The following is a 14,396-nucleotide window of genomic DNA, read 5'->3' as shown; positions in this document are numbered from 1 at the left end:
GATATTGAATCGAAATAGACTCCCTCAACTGCAGACGATAAGAGTTAAAAACGAAAGTGCCATCTCGACTTGAAATGAGAGATCGTCACGCGGGAATGGTTGCCTGGAGTTATTACGGTTGATTGTTTTGTCCCCTTCTATACTTCGAAAAACAGTTGGACTGGGTTTCCCCCGGCCTCCCGCGTTGGAGAAACACAGTGTTTAACTTGAGCTGTTTTCTGTTTGCTCTGTGGCCCATTGTTTGCTGATGACGATAATCTATCTGGTATGTAAAGAAGCTGTTGAACCGGCATTGGGAAAGGCGTGAACGTAAATCTTATAAAAAAGCAGGCATGGGGTCAAAAGTGTCATCAAACCAGCATTTTGTGGAAGCTGAGCCGGACAGTGCAGAGGACAGAATGCAGCGATCTCTGACGATGTCGTCTGCTACAACCCCTGGGGAAGATGGGAACTGTGACGTCGGTGCTGTACACATCTCAAATGGTAAGCCCGCTTATACTCCTTAGCAACCGTTGCTCCTCCTTTCTCGAAATTAGTCAATGAGATGATCTTGAAGAGTATTTATCTTAAGTTTATGGATTATTTACACAGCATGTTTTGGCATCGTGTGCCTCATTTCTTTTAAACAGTTTTCAGAACATGTTAATGTCGTTCTCTTGAGCAGGTATTCCAATCGAAATAAACAACAACCAAGAAAAATTCAAAATCGAAAATCAGCATGGGTTTCATCCACATTAGAGTTGATATGACAACAATGTGACATATGAATGAAAATTTTAATGACAACTTTTATATGGTACAAAGATTATGTGAGAATGATTCGACGCAGAAATATCGTCATTTGCGGTTTGATGCAATAATAATCATGATCACTCTATAAGCATTTTCAGCACGCAACAGGATTTACTGTGCCATCTCGTTTTCTTTTCGCGATTAAGAAATGACAACAAGAATCATTGGCATATTATGTCAACAAGCAAACAATCTGTTTCGTCATTTATATATAGACCAAGTTAACGGACCATCTCTCCCTGAGTCACAGTACAGTATGATGAATCACTTGCACCCCCCCCCCACCCCCTCCCCATCCGTTACCCCTGTTGTGCTCTTGTGTCGTATATAACTGTTGAAATGTCGTCGTGAGCACGTCCGCGATGCGATGTACGCATACAGGCGCATGCTGCATTTTGGAAATTAAAAACGATCGTGCTGTTATGTTGACCCCTCAATGGGCAGTTGGGAGTCTGGTCTGAAACTCGGCGCCAAGGAGTGTGACTGAGGTCAGCTCTTTCCTGGCCAATAACCTTTTCCCAAAGCCGAGAGCTTAGTTAACTAGCTAGCTAGATACAGTTAGATAGATACATACATACATAGGAGCCTACATAAAGAGAGAGAGTGAGAGAGAAAGACGGGGAGTGAGAGAGAGAAGAAAGAGAGAAAAAAGGAACGGAACGCCAAACAGTTGGAGGGAGAGAGAGAGAAAAAAAAAGGATCGGGACGCATGGAAACGAAGTATATTATGTACGTCTATATATACTAAAACTTGATTCAGAATCTAAAACAAGAATAAAATCTTATTGAGAGGAACATGGCATTCAAATAAAAGGCCCCAAAGTAGGACGAAGTCAAGCATGGTAGTGCCTTCGGAAACCCACATTCATCTGTAGAAAACTTTGAACTTTGATGTTTACTTAATTGTAAAATGACAAATGTCATAGTAAAATCAGACCTTTTAATTCAGTCGTTCAGTTTTTAGTCCTAGTTAGTTGTATCTGCTATAATAATACTGCTGTTTTAATGATTTTGAAGATATTATCAGCATAATCCAAATTAACTCATTGAAAAACTTTCAACCGATATGAAAATGATGCATACGCGAATAGCAACAATCGTTATGATTTATTTTGTAAAGAATAATACTGGTATACGAGGAATATCACACCGAAACATGACACGAATAGTGACTTGAACCAAATTGATGAAAATAAGCGTCTCTGGTGACGATAAAAAGGATGGTGAGAAGGATATAAAATGATAATGATTTTGATAAAAATCAGTGATTGTATAGTGATGTATTCCTAACGGTTAAGTCAAATACTATTTCTTACTAAGCAAACTTATTATTTGTATAATTATGTCTAAAACTTCTCAGAATCCCCTTCAGACGTGTCAGAGACGAGCTATCAGTTACTTGAGAAGAGCTTTCAATCTTTTAAATCTTCTTACACTCTTCCCTTGCGCCACCATGACATAACAGTACAAGTCATTCGTTTTGTTGTTGTTGGTTTTTTTCATCTTTCGTACTTAAACTGAGACATAGACGAAAATCCGTCAGGTTTAAATGGCATTGTTTTCTTTTATACATCATGCCAAGATGAACAAAAGTAAAAGCACAATCCGATGAGAGCTCTGTACAATCTATCTATCTATTCATCTGTCTATCCATCTATCTATTCATTTATCTGTCAATGTATAAAACTAAAATATACATACACACAAACACACACACACACACACGCACGCACACATACACACACACACACACACACAAACACACACACACACACACACACACATTATACATTTCATTTCCTCAGAGAGTTGTTCTGTCCCCACTAGCTGTTCCATTCGATATTGAAAACACGTACAATGTCCAGCTGGAACATATTGAGAAATTTATGTTGAGAAATGACATAAACCTCTTAACAAATCCAGCGGGGCAACTAATACCGTGGGTAGATGACGTTAAAGATTTATTTCTTTAAAAATCCCTAGGAAGAATTATAAAGCAAATTAAGATACGTTTCGGATTATTTCTTTTTCAATATAACTATAGATTTAACTCCTTGGCAATCACATTCCACGAGCATTGTTCTTTTTTTTTCGTTAAATGTACTAGTTTTTTAATTACTGCACCAACAAGCTGCATTACTTATAATCAAAGTAGAAATTCGGCAGTCTTCAGAGGGGAACGTGTGTAGGTAATTACACAAATATTAATGACCTTGCTGATATAATCATCAGGATTGCGAGCCAGCAAATATCCCGAAAATATTGACTCAGGTCACGTACGAAGGCGGCCCCACGGGAGTCTTGATGATTGAAACGTTATTATACGTGAGGTGACAAGACGAGATTCATCCTGGTGTTATCATCATCTTCAGCATCGAAAGCAGCTACAAGGCCCCGCTGCTGGCGGGGTCACACGATGAACCGTGATCATGATGATGGTATAGTGTTAAATTCCGATCACTGAACTATACTTAGGCAGATGATGCGTTGCGGATAGCGCATCTGAAAGCGAGTTCGTGTCTACATGCTAAGTCGGATAGTGTACAAGAAGCGCGGGTTCTGTTTTTGCGGGAGAGACTCATGCTCTGCACTCTGTATAATAGTATGATGTATAAGTCACGCAAGCTGTGCACAATACAATCAAGAGTTGAGAGAAACCAGTTTTAGACGTAATAATATTGGTGGCGCCACGCAGCTAACCGACTGATTTGGAAACGGAACCTCACGAGGGGTTGAAATGCATCCAATTCATTTCCCAAATTAAATGACGGATAAGGAGTCGGATTCCGCTAGAAACGCAGTTTTCCCCCTTCCAAGTATTTTCCACTCCTCGCAGGCTCCAAAATCGATCTCTTAACTGCCTTTCATCGTATAGATATTTCGAAGATTGATTACATTGCCATATATTTCTCCCAAATCATTCAAAGCCCAATACAAACATTTAGAGTGTGCTTTTTGCGCTTAACGTCACCCTGCTTGTATGACTGTGATAAGTTTTCTCCTCATTCTATCCTCTCTTGTAACAAAAAAGATACTTCCTTAAGTTGAGCGACCTCTTCAAAGCAGAGGCATTTTACAAACAACAACAATATTTCTGTGAAAGAAATAGAATAATGCTTCTCAGACTTGGTTGACTCGTTACCATGTCTTGTCCTTTCCCACGTTGTTTGCCGTTAATGACTTTGTGTGACAAGAATATTAGCTCGTGAAGCTCGTTCTCATGAAAACCAGTCCTGTAGTCAGTTATCAACTCTTTGTGTGCCAGGGTGTAAACCTCCCCACCCCCCCCCTCTCACCCCCCCCCCCCCCGTGCTACACAGACTGCAACACATGAGCGATATTGGAAAACCATAAAATATTGGTAAACATTCTCATTTTCAAAGTCTCATTACTTCATAGAACGATAGAGCTGCGTTTCCCCTAGAAATGTAACACCGCAAAATTGTAATGATTGTAGAGGCAACTGCGATCTTTACAGTGTTAATACCATGCGTCGTGACACATCCTTGCCTATTTTTCATGCAAATGGCCAGTACTCAAAACAAATCGGCCTGTGAGTGGTTGTACAAAACATATATGCGAAGTTGGCAAGCCGTCGATTTAGTCGGGCGTGGCACACAGTCAGAGGTATGTTTTATTCTTCTTTCTTTAACGAGAATGGTGAGATTAGCGGGGATGTTAAGAGGATTATGGGATTTTATTTGAAAAGCTGAGAGCTGATTGGTGAGGGTTGATTGATAAATCAAAGACAAAAAAATGATTTAGCGCGGAACTATGACATTCATTTTTTTACACATGACGAGTATTTTTTCTCAAGTATATCATGCATGTTCGAAAATATGCTTTTATTTTCGTTGCCATGGCAGTAGGCGATGTCAAAATCTTTTCAAAGTGACTTTCAAGATGTTGCCAATCAAAGCGACCAAAGTCTAGTTTGCTTGTTTTTTCAAATTTTCTGGCTTCTAACGGAACACACCACGCGTCATCAGTTTTAAGTATAATGCCACGTATACCATATTTCACACATGGCCATTATATATGTCAGTTTAAACGACAGCAGCATCAACATTCAGTTCGACATTTCTTTTTAGTCAGTTTATCAAATCGAATGCTATAGTCATGGTGATTGTATGAAAAAAAAAAGAGAATCATCTTCCGATTTCTCGCTGCCATCTCGTCATCCAACTCGGAATAATGTAACCAACTTTTAATTATATTTAATTATTCCTCGTCATCGCAGTCAATCACTTCGGCTCTAATTGTCGAGAGACGATCGGGGAAAAATATGGGTCAACGTGCTGGAGTGTGAGTCATTTGGATGATGAGATAACCACTTCCGTGATCTGCAGAGTAATCATTCGACTTGGGAAGGGTGCTGCAGCATGTGGGTGGGGTGGGGTTGGGGGTAAAGAGGGACGTGACGTATGTCACCCTTTTGAGAGTATCAGACGACTTTGCGCTAAGGATTAAATGTTCAAGGCTGACACTGACTTAAGCCGGTTTGATAATCAACAGAGATGAATTGCATTCTGTCAATCCAATGACTCTACTTTTATAACAGACTTCTCAGACCTCCTCCTTTTCCCCAACTTTAACATCCGAAACTGAGATCTTACCGGAATTCCTGAAGCCCCGACTCTTTTCATTCTTTTTGGAATTCTTGGTTTGGGGTATAGAGTAAGGACACATGATTCAGATTCTGTTCGCTCTCTTGATTGGCTTGCACATGGAGGAACTTAACAAGTGTTTGCACGCTCAATCAATACGAGATTAAGGACTTATGATAATCATAATGAAAAGGTAATCTGAAAGATATTTTGATAACGCCAGGTTTCCAGGAAAAGGTTCTACAGGATAGCTCACCGCGATGATGTGCAATATTCTATATTTCTTCATTTGTTTCGTAGGAGGGGATTAGGAAAGTACATAGTATTTGTTTGTCTGTCGTGAGCAAAGTTCATACGTCATCAAGTCTCGTTCACTTTATACATCATGCACTAACAATGCGACGATTAATGCCCCCATCAGTCGTTACATGATCCAACAATGATCCCACAAGGTAACAAGAGCGACGCGTGAATTCTCCTGATATGACTGCGTGAAATGCATATTTTGTAGCCAGCTTGATGTCTCATACAGTCATCTCAAACGAAGGAAAAGTCTATTCTCTCTCCTCGGTTGTCAGGTTTGCAAACTGTTCAATAGAAGTATGCCTTATCAGCCTCTATCAGCTCTCTGTAAGCACTCTATAGGCCTATACTACGTTTACCTACGATTCACCACTTTGTCACTCAATATACGTCATAATGTGATATACAATATCCCATTTCTTTTGATTTCTGTCACTCGTGCGAAATATTTCTACTCTGCTATGATAACAAACATATCCTGAAAAATAACAGCAACTGCTGCAAACAACCAATAGAAAGTTCGCGCTTATGGAAATGTAGATATCACGAGAGTGAGTAAGTCCACCTATTTCTTTTTAGCTCACCTGAGCCGAAGGCTCAAGTGAGCTATTGCGATCGTTCTTCGTCCGGCGTCCGTCGTGCGTCGTGCGTCGTGCGTAAACTTTTTACATTTCCATCTTCTTCTTGAAAACCCCAAGACCGATTTTCATCAAACTTGGCAGGTAGCATCCCTAGGGGGTTAGGATCTCAATTTGTTAAAATGGGCACTATGCTCCACCCAGGGGGCCCCCAGGCGGGCCCAAACCCCCCAAAATTAAAGAATCTTTAAAAATCTTCTTCTCTAGAACCAGAAGTGATAGAGTTAAGTTAATACTATGAGGTAGTACATTAATGACTGTAGTTACAAGTTTGTTCATGGCAGATCCAGGGGTGCCCCCCTTGGGGGGCGGTAGGGAGGTCCAAATGGGGCGTAAATTGTACATTTTCATCTTCTTCTTGAAAACCCCATGATGGATTTTCACCAAACTTGGCAGGTAGCATCCCTAGAGGGTTAGGATCTCAATTTTTTAAATGTTCACCATGCCCCACCCAGGGGGCCCCCAGGGGGGCCCAACCCCCCCCCCCCCAATTAAGGTATCTTTAAAAATCTTCTTCTCTAGAACCAGAAGTGATGGAGCTAAGTTAATACCATGAGTTAGTACATTGATGACTGTAGTTTCATGTTTGTTCATGTTGGAATCAGGGGTGCCCCCCCCCCCCCTTGGGACCCAGGGGAGGGTAGTCGGGAGGGGTCCTAATGGGACCTAAATTGTACATTTTCATCTTCTTTTTGAGAACCCCATGACCCCAAATGGAATCTTTAAAAAGTGTTCTTCTAGAACCAAAAGTGATAGAGCTAAAATTGATACTATGAGGGGGGGGGGGGTTCTGAATTTGGACCCTAATTGTACATTTTTATCTTCTACATGAGAATGCCTGTTATGGTAGAGCTGTGTGTAATTTAGATTAGTGACTGCGTGAAGGTGAACTTGCGATATTCAGGTGAGTGCTATAGACCCGCGGGTCTCTTGTTAGATAGCAGCTGCTGCATACTTGCTTGCATCACGATGGCACTGGTAAATTTGTTATAGCGTTATCACACACAGTGTAATAAGTACTAGCTGTGAAAAAAAAATGATAGTAATAATAATGATTATATTACAAACCTTTTAAAAGATTACACTGTTGACATTAATCTGCAAAAATAATGATTGCTCTTGTCCAACTTTGATTTTTGAAGGAATATCTCGTGAAGACAGCCCTAGTATAGAGTCCATTGACGTCGTACCGGCGATCGAAGAGTGCGTGAAAGCGGACGAAAATGTTTTCGATATCAACGAGAATTTCGACTTCGACTCGGACCGCGTCACCATTGACTCTGACATCATGACAATGGACAACATCCACGACGGCGTCGACGTGGTCGAAGTCGGGATCGGGAAGCGACATCGCCCGTCAAGAGAGACCATTCTGGCAGAGGAGCAGATGCTGTCCGAGAAAATTAGGTGAGGCTGATTTTTTTGACATCACTGTTCATTACTGGTCAGACACTGGTCTCCTCTAATAACCTTTGTTGGCTATTATCTAGATGGAATTTAGTTCCCTATTTGAGTTCACTTAATTTGATTTAATTTCTTTTCTATTTCAAAAACAAACAAAAAATGTACACAATCATAATCATATTCTATGTTGTAATTCTATTGTTACTTGGAGCCACCCTTTTAGTCAAGCTCTGCTCTACTTCATGAAGATAGTCCCCTGTACTTGGACTTATATTTGATGCATAGAAGTGTTCTCACTCATATGGGTAATTCATAACTAATTCCCTCTTAACTTGAACGGTATTACTTATGTTATACATTCATTCGATACTGCATAAAGAACAGCAACAGTTGTTATGGCGGAAGTACATCCATGTCCCTGTAGTTTTGCGGGTTTTTTTTTTTTATTTTCTTTTCTATTTCTGGTTATTCTCACCAGAGATTTTCAAAAAATGCTTTGCATCAGGAATTGTCAGAGAAATTCGCAGCGTAGGTTATACGTCATGCATTAACCAAGAATTACCCCAGTGATTATAATAACAATTCGTTCCACTCAGATGATGGTCTCCACGCCAGTCGGTAACTGTCTTCCTGTCTTTTTCGCGTGCAGGTCCATGAACCTTGAAGAAATCAGCGCAAAAGTCACACAGTCCTCGCCTTTACACAGACTCAATCAGTCGGTTCTGTATAATATGACTCACACGAACAGGGGACGAGCGGTGATAGTCAACGAGACTCGGTTCGAACCAGTAACCGGTGTTGAGGATCGCGGAGGCACCGATCCGGACATGAACGGGCTTGAGCGCGCGTTCGGCAAGCTCGGATTTCAAACAGAGATACACTCGGATCTCACCGTCCTCGATTTCAGGACACTACTGCACACACGTAAGAAAGTTCAATCTTCTTTCCTATTCTGAAGTAATTTGGAATGACCACTGCAATCGTTATCGCATCCGGTAGAAATTTACAGCGGAAGTATATATAGGATTTTTAAGTTTTGAAACGTAAGATTTAAACCTATTATCGGTTATCATATGACTCCTCATATAAGATTCCGTATGAAAAAAAAAGACAGCTATACAGTATACAGTAATCCAATAAGGCTCTTCCGTCTTCCCTATAGACAGCAGCAAAACCACAGGGCTATACTAGATAAAATATTGGAATTGCCAAGGCAAACAATTAGTGCAGAGTAGACACAAAATTTGATATCAGAACTCCTGCAATCTAAATACCCACAACTCACGACAGTCAGCGATTATGTCAATCCTTCAAAACACTGTAACAGAGAGGGAGCACAGAGTACATCAGGGGTTCTGTTTGGAACAATGCTTTTATTATGTATTCGTTCGGAATAGCACTCTGTTGAAATTGTGAAATTAGAATGGTGTATGTCGCTTGTTCTGTATTATTCAACAGTTTGAATAAAGCTCCGAGAGCACAACAGCTGTCTAGTATACATAACCTTGACGTTGATAGTTGATGAAGGATGAACATGTCCTATATAAGTGATAAAACATGCTCAATCAGTCCATTGTGTCAATGGTATTTGTTTGTACGTTATGACACTCTGTCAAGAAGTTATTGGTTCAATGACATCAGTACTCCCTAGTTATGTCACCCCTGGGCCAGGAGACTTATCTGAATCACTTAGTTCAATCCTATCTTGTGCTCTTGGGTTTAGTGATGTGATTATGATGCAAAAAAAGCGTGTATTATAAATTGTTAATCTATAGTTGCCGAAATCAAATTCTCAGCCAATGCACTCCTAGGATAAACTAGATATTTGAATCACTGGCTGTTGGAACATTGTGTACAGACATCAGATGCCAGTTTGTACAAGTGAGATATATCAGAGTGATTTCATCTTTGTTTGGCATAGCCACTTAAACACAACCTCGTTTGACCGGCAGTCGTATGTTAATGAGGCGAATCACATAGAGTCAGAACAATTATCTAACCATTTTATTGTAATCATAGGAGGAAAAAAATAATCAATTGCCAGGTCAAATCTTTATTATGTTTCCAATCTACCACTCCACAACACGAAAAGCACTGAGTACATCAGGGGTGCTATTTGGAACAATGCTTATTATTATGTATTCGAATGGAATAGCACTCCGTTGGGATTGTGAACACGGTAGTGTCACGTGACATTTACCATTCAATGATTCTTTCATTCCAGTCAGCACAGAAGACTACAGAGATGACGATTGCTTTGCCTTCGTCGTGATGAGTCACGGCGCTGATGGCGTCCTCTATTGTCGAGATGGAAAAATCCCCATCGAAGAGGTCGCCAATGCATTCAAGGGGTACCAGTGTCCTTCCCTCATCGGTAAACCGAAGCTTTTCTTCTTCCAGGTCAGTGACATTTCTGCTCCAACATTCCTGACCATCCCATTTTTTTTCTCACCTCAGCCGTGTCTTGCCACTTTGTTGTCATTTCCCACCAATTAACATTAAACGTTCATTTCCATGCAGACTGATCATTGCGACACTGCTCGCACGTACTTTGGGCGTGACACGAATGCATCACGTTATAAAAAAACAACCCGTTGACGGGCAAAACACATGTCACAATCTGGGACAACCGATAGCTGTCTACAGCAAGGGGGAGGGGGGGGGGGGGGTCATACCACGGAAAAAGTGCATCCTTTATTACAGTGTGCATGGTGCATTCTAAACATAAGAATAGTTCTTTTATTTAACAATGACCATCTAGATCCCTCGCTATATGGCTAGCATTGTAAAAGCGATGATCATAATGTATTATACGAATATTTGTTGTCATGTGAAGAAAAAAAAAAGTGACTGTGAAGATTAAGACGAGCCTTTGGTTCCCATTTAAACAAGAAGGAAACTATTTCCTTCCTTGAAACAAACAAGGAAATCGAGTCTTTGTCCGCTCTTAAACTCATCATGTCTGGCATACAGGCGACAAGAAAACCTCTGACACTGTCTGAGAGGGAAAAATGAAATATGCGACAGGCAAATTTCTTCAGTAATGATGCATAGAACAAGAGAGCTAATCGGTCGTTAATAAAAAGCGAATAAACAGAAGTAGACGTCCATTGACATATACCGAATGATGCCTCTACGACTTGCCGACGTCTCTTTATCTCTTTCCGCTAACCTTTTATTGCACGTAATGGACCATAACAACGGAGCGAATCTCCGTCAAAAAAAAAGAAAAGAAGGAAAAACCGACCATATCGCACATGCATAAGTAAATCAGTCTCAGTGAGGTTGCATTTCATATTGCGTGCATCAGATGTTGTTCTGTTCTGTTTCCACTTCTGATGGATGTTTGAAGTGCTGCCCTTACTTTTGTGAAGTACACTTTAATCTTTATCTTTTTTTTTCACCTTTAATGTGTGTAGACCGTTTGGTCTTTCTCATTTTGATGTATGCATTATACATTATATGCGCACAGCTGTATTATATACATGTATATCTCCTTCCTTTCTTCCCCTCTCCCTCTCTCTCTCTCTCTCTCTCTCTCCCTCTCCCTCTCTCTTCTAGGCCCATTTTATATCTTTCTGAATTCCGACTATATTATAATTGGCAGGGTAACCCACAATCACTGACAATGAAACGAAAAGTGATATTTCAATATCGTAATGGAATGTGGGTTCATCCTAAGAAGAAAAATGCTATAAAAAGTCCTACATTTCTGAAGGCACATAAAAAGGTCGTGTCCGAGTATAGGATACTTGTGGATGAAATGTTCATTTAGGTCTGTTTAAACATGTAAATGCAGAGGGAGATTAAGAAACCTAAAGATATTGTAATTTCGCCAAGCTGTTGCCAAAAGCGAATGTTTCTGGTAAAATTTATCAAAACGTGGGGATGTGCAAACGGTGGCAACTTTATAGCTGTTAAGAGAAAACTCTAATATTATCACATAGATTATCATTCTCTATGAGTGAGCTTGCAATATGTATGCAAACTAGTACGACCATAGTGACGACGATACCAGTAATAGTGATGATGTACACGATTAAATCCTTTAGAGTTGACGAAATTCATGCCGTTGAAGATGGATTTGATGATAACGATGGCTATATGTTTAATACGATTACAAACAAGATGTGACGGAAGGAACATGATGACAGTGTTATGGTCAGAACGGTATTAACGATGGTAACCGTAATAACAGTGATGATACTAATGGTTACCATTACCATGGTTGCCGTTGTGATAACCATGATGATACTAAGATCAAGATGGAGTAAAAAAGAAGGGGGAAATCCATGAGTAAATACATTACATGTTACTTGCATTACAATACTATTAACACTAAATTACAAGGAGTACGAAAGACAGGTATAGATAAAATGCTAGAAAGTAAATCAATATTGGTTCTTTAATATGCCTACATAATATTCATGAAACTATTGTTAAAAGACATGCGTCTTTATGTTTTACATTAAAAATAAACTGCGATGGTAGGTCCTAGAAATGAAGCGGAAAAGGTCGTCAGAAAGAAGGGGAGGGGCACAAACTGAAACAGTGAAGATGCTAATTTATAGAGCGTAATGATGACACCAATCATAATTATTCTGATAATGACAATAACAATGACAATGGCAGCGATGACGATTGCTATACAAATTCTTCTATTCCCAACCAAAGGCGTGTCGAGGTTCTTGGTTTGACAGTGGCGTGCTCACTACCAGTGCCGACAACTTCGACGAGCCAGACGCGGGCAAGGAGCCGCAGCTCTCCTACACCATCCCGGTGGAAGCGGATTTCCTCCTTGCTTACTCATCGCCACCAGGTAAGACAAAGACCTCTTGTGTTAAATCGATTCTCCACTGGTGGGTTTGATTACATGTATATCAAGAATGCAAGATTTAACAAAGAGAACGATGAAACACAGATGTTTATTGTGATACAAGTGAAAATCCTCTTGAATTTCATATTAAAGGTATGGTGTAGTTTTGGTTGAGATGGGGATTCAAGATTTATCTGTTTGCAAGATAATTAGAAATCACTTATATGAAATATGAAAGAGCATATTCTAAAACAAAATAAAGTTTATTTGATGAAAATCGGTTTAGAATGCCTAAGATATTCTAGTACAAAGAAAAACAAAGCGGTCCTAATAAAAGGTACATTGGTCCCACCTTTTATCAAGACCTTTTGGTTTTTCTTTGTTTTTGGATATCTCGGTCATTTCAAAACTAATATTTTCATCTAACAACCTTTGAATTCCTTTTAGAACTATATGCCCTTTAGAATTACATAAGTGGTTTCTAATTATCTCGCAAAAAATTAAAATCTGCATCCCGTCTCAGCCAACTATACCATCCCTTTAACTTGTGTGTTGTAGAATCAAAGATAACGATTAACGTGAAAGTCTGCGAAAAAAAAAGAAGATTTTTATGTGTACAGAATAACGAAGAAATAGAAACTTCAAAAATTAGTAAAGGAATAAAAAACGAGCATTCTTTTTAAAAGCACATTTTAAGAAAAGAGAGTTATATCCCCTCTTTGGATAATGCTCGATTTGGCTATATATATCATATCATTTAGAGGAAATAATAGTTTCTTGATCATCGACTCTATGGCAACACTTAAATCATGTAAATATGATTTAAGTGTCTAAATATGTAAATCATATTCTCATAGACAATGAGAGACTTGTGAATGGATAATAACATCACTTCATCTTACCTGCATTTTTGATTGTGACAGATTTTCATTTTTTCATGTTTAGACCGTGAAAGTTTAACGTACTTTACTTTCCTGATTCTAGTCCAGTTTGGATGTAATGTTACTCTTCAATTCCTATGAATTGTTCTATCAAACTAAGCTTTGATTTACAGGTGATGGCTCCCTTGAATTCGGCAAATTATTGTTGAGTTGTTTTGATTTGACTTGATGAGACACAAAGAAACGATGAATTAGTGGTTAAAAAACAAATTCCCATTTTGTTCTTCTAAACGAGCGTTCAATGATTTGACTACTAGAACGAGTCAGTCAATAAATCATTTTTGCCGAAAATAACATAGTTATGCCTGCTTTACCTCGCGATTCATCTGAAAGTAACGTTCTCGAATTTTGCAGGTTACTACTCTTGGCGTAGCCTCAGCGAGGGATGCTGGTTCATTCAGGCGTTGGTTAAAGCCTTCGAGAAATACGGTACGTGCATGGAGCTGGTTCAAATGATGACCCGCGTGAATAGGACTGTGGCGTACAGTTACGAGTCGAGCACACGGGATGCTCGTCTCAATGGTCTGAAGCAGATGCCATGTTTCGTGTCTACGTTGACTAAAGAGGTCTACTTCACTCCCAAGAAATGATGATGCATCAACGACAGCAACATTACCAAACTTTGAACGTATGGGAATCTGGTGTCATACGCCGACGCAATTATTTCTCTGTCGACATATCTCCCAAATAAACGACGGTAAATCAGGGACCACCAGCACGTACTGAATTGCTTCGCAATTTCGCATGCCTGTCCTTTCGTCTGCGGACTTTATCCTTGCAATGCGTCGTCTGCTACTCCATTGCGTTGTGAGTGTTTATTGTAAGGCTCTGATCACAGATAATCAGTCGCCGACCATTCTACGACTTCTGAAATCACTGGCAGGCATGCAGTTAA

General features: G+C 39.7%; 1 protein-coding gene across 1 annotated transcript; it reads left to right on the top strand.

Moving 5' to 3' along the window:
* The first annotated feature begins 257 nt into the window (after positions 1–257).
* Positions 258–14,091, top strand: LOC139732347 (caspase-7-like). The gene is made up of 6 exons (XM_071643215.1): positions 258–483; positions 7,483–7,747; positions 8,394–8,668; positions 9,969–10,144; positions 12,419–12,563; positions 13,856–14,091. Exons 1-6 carry the CDS (start codon positions 333–335, stop codon positions 14,089–14,091), a joined length of 1,248 nt encoding a protein of 415 aa, XP_071499316.1. The 5' UTR covers positions 258–332.
* Positions 14,092–14,396: the final 305 nt, after the last annotated feature.

Source organism: Diadema antillarum, unplaced genomic scaffold, assembly GCF_040938485.1.
Source record: "Diadema antillarum isolate AM-2024a unplaced genomic scaffold, OU_Dant_1.0 seq00000414_RagTag, whole genome shotgun sequence".
NCBI classification, from domain to species: domain Eukaryota; kingdom Metazoa; phylum Echinodermata; class Echinoidea; order Diadematoida; family Diadematidae; genus Diadema; species Diadema antillarum.
This window is presented reverse-complemented; position numbering and strand designations above follow the sequence as displayed.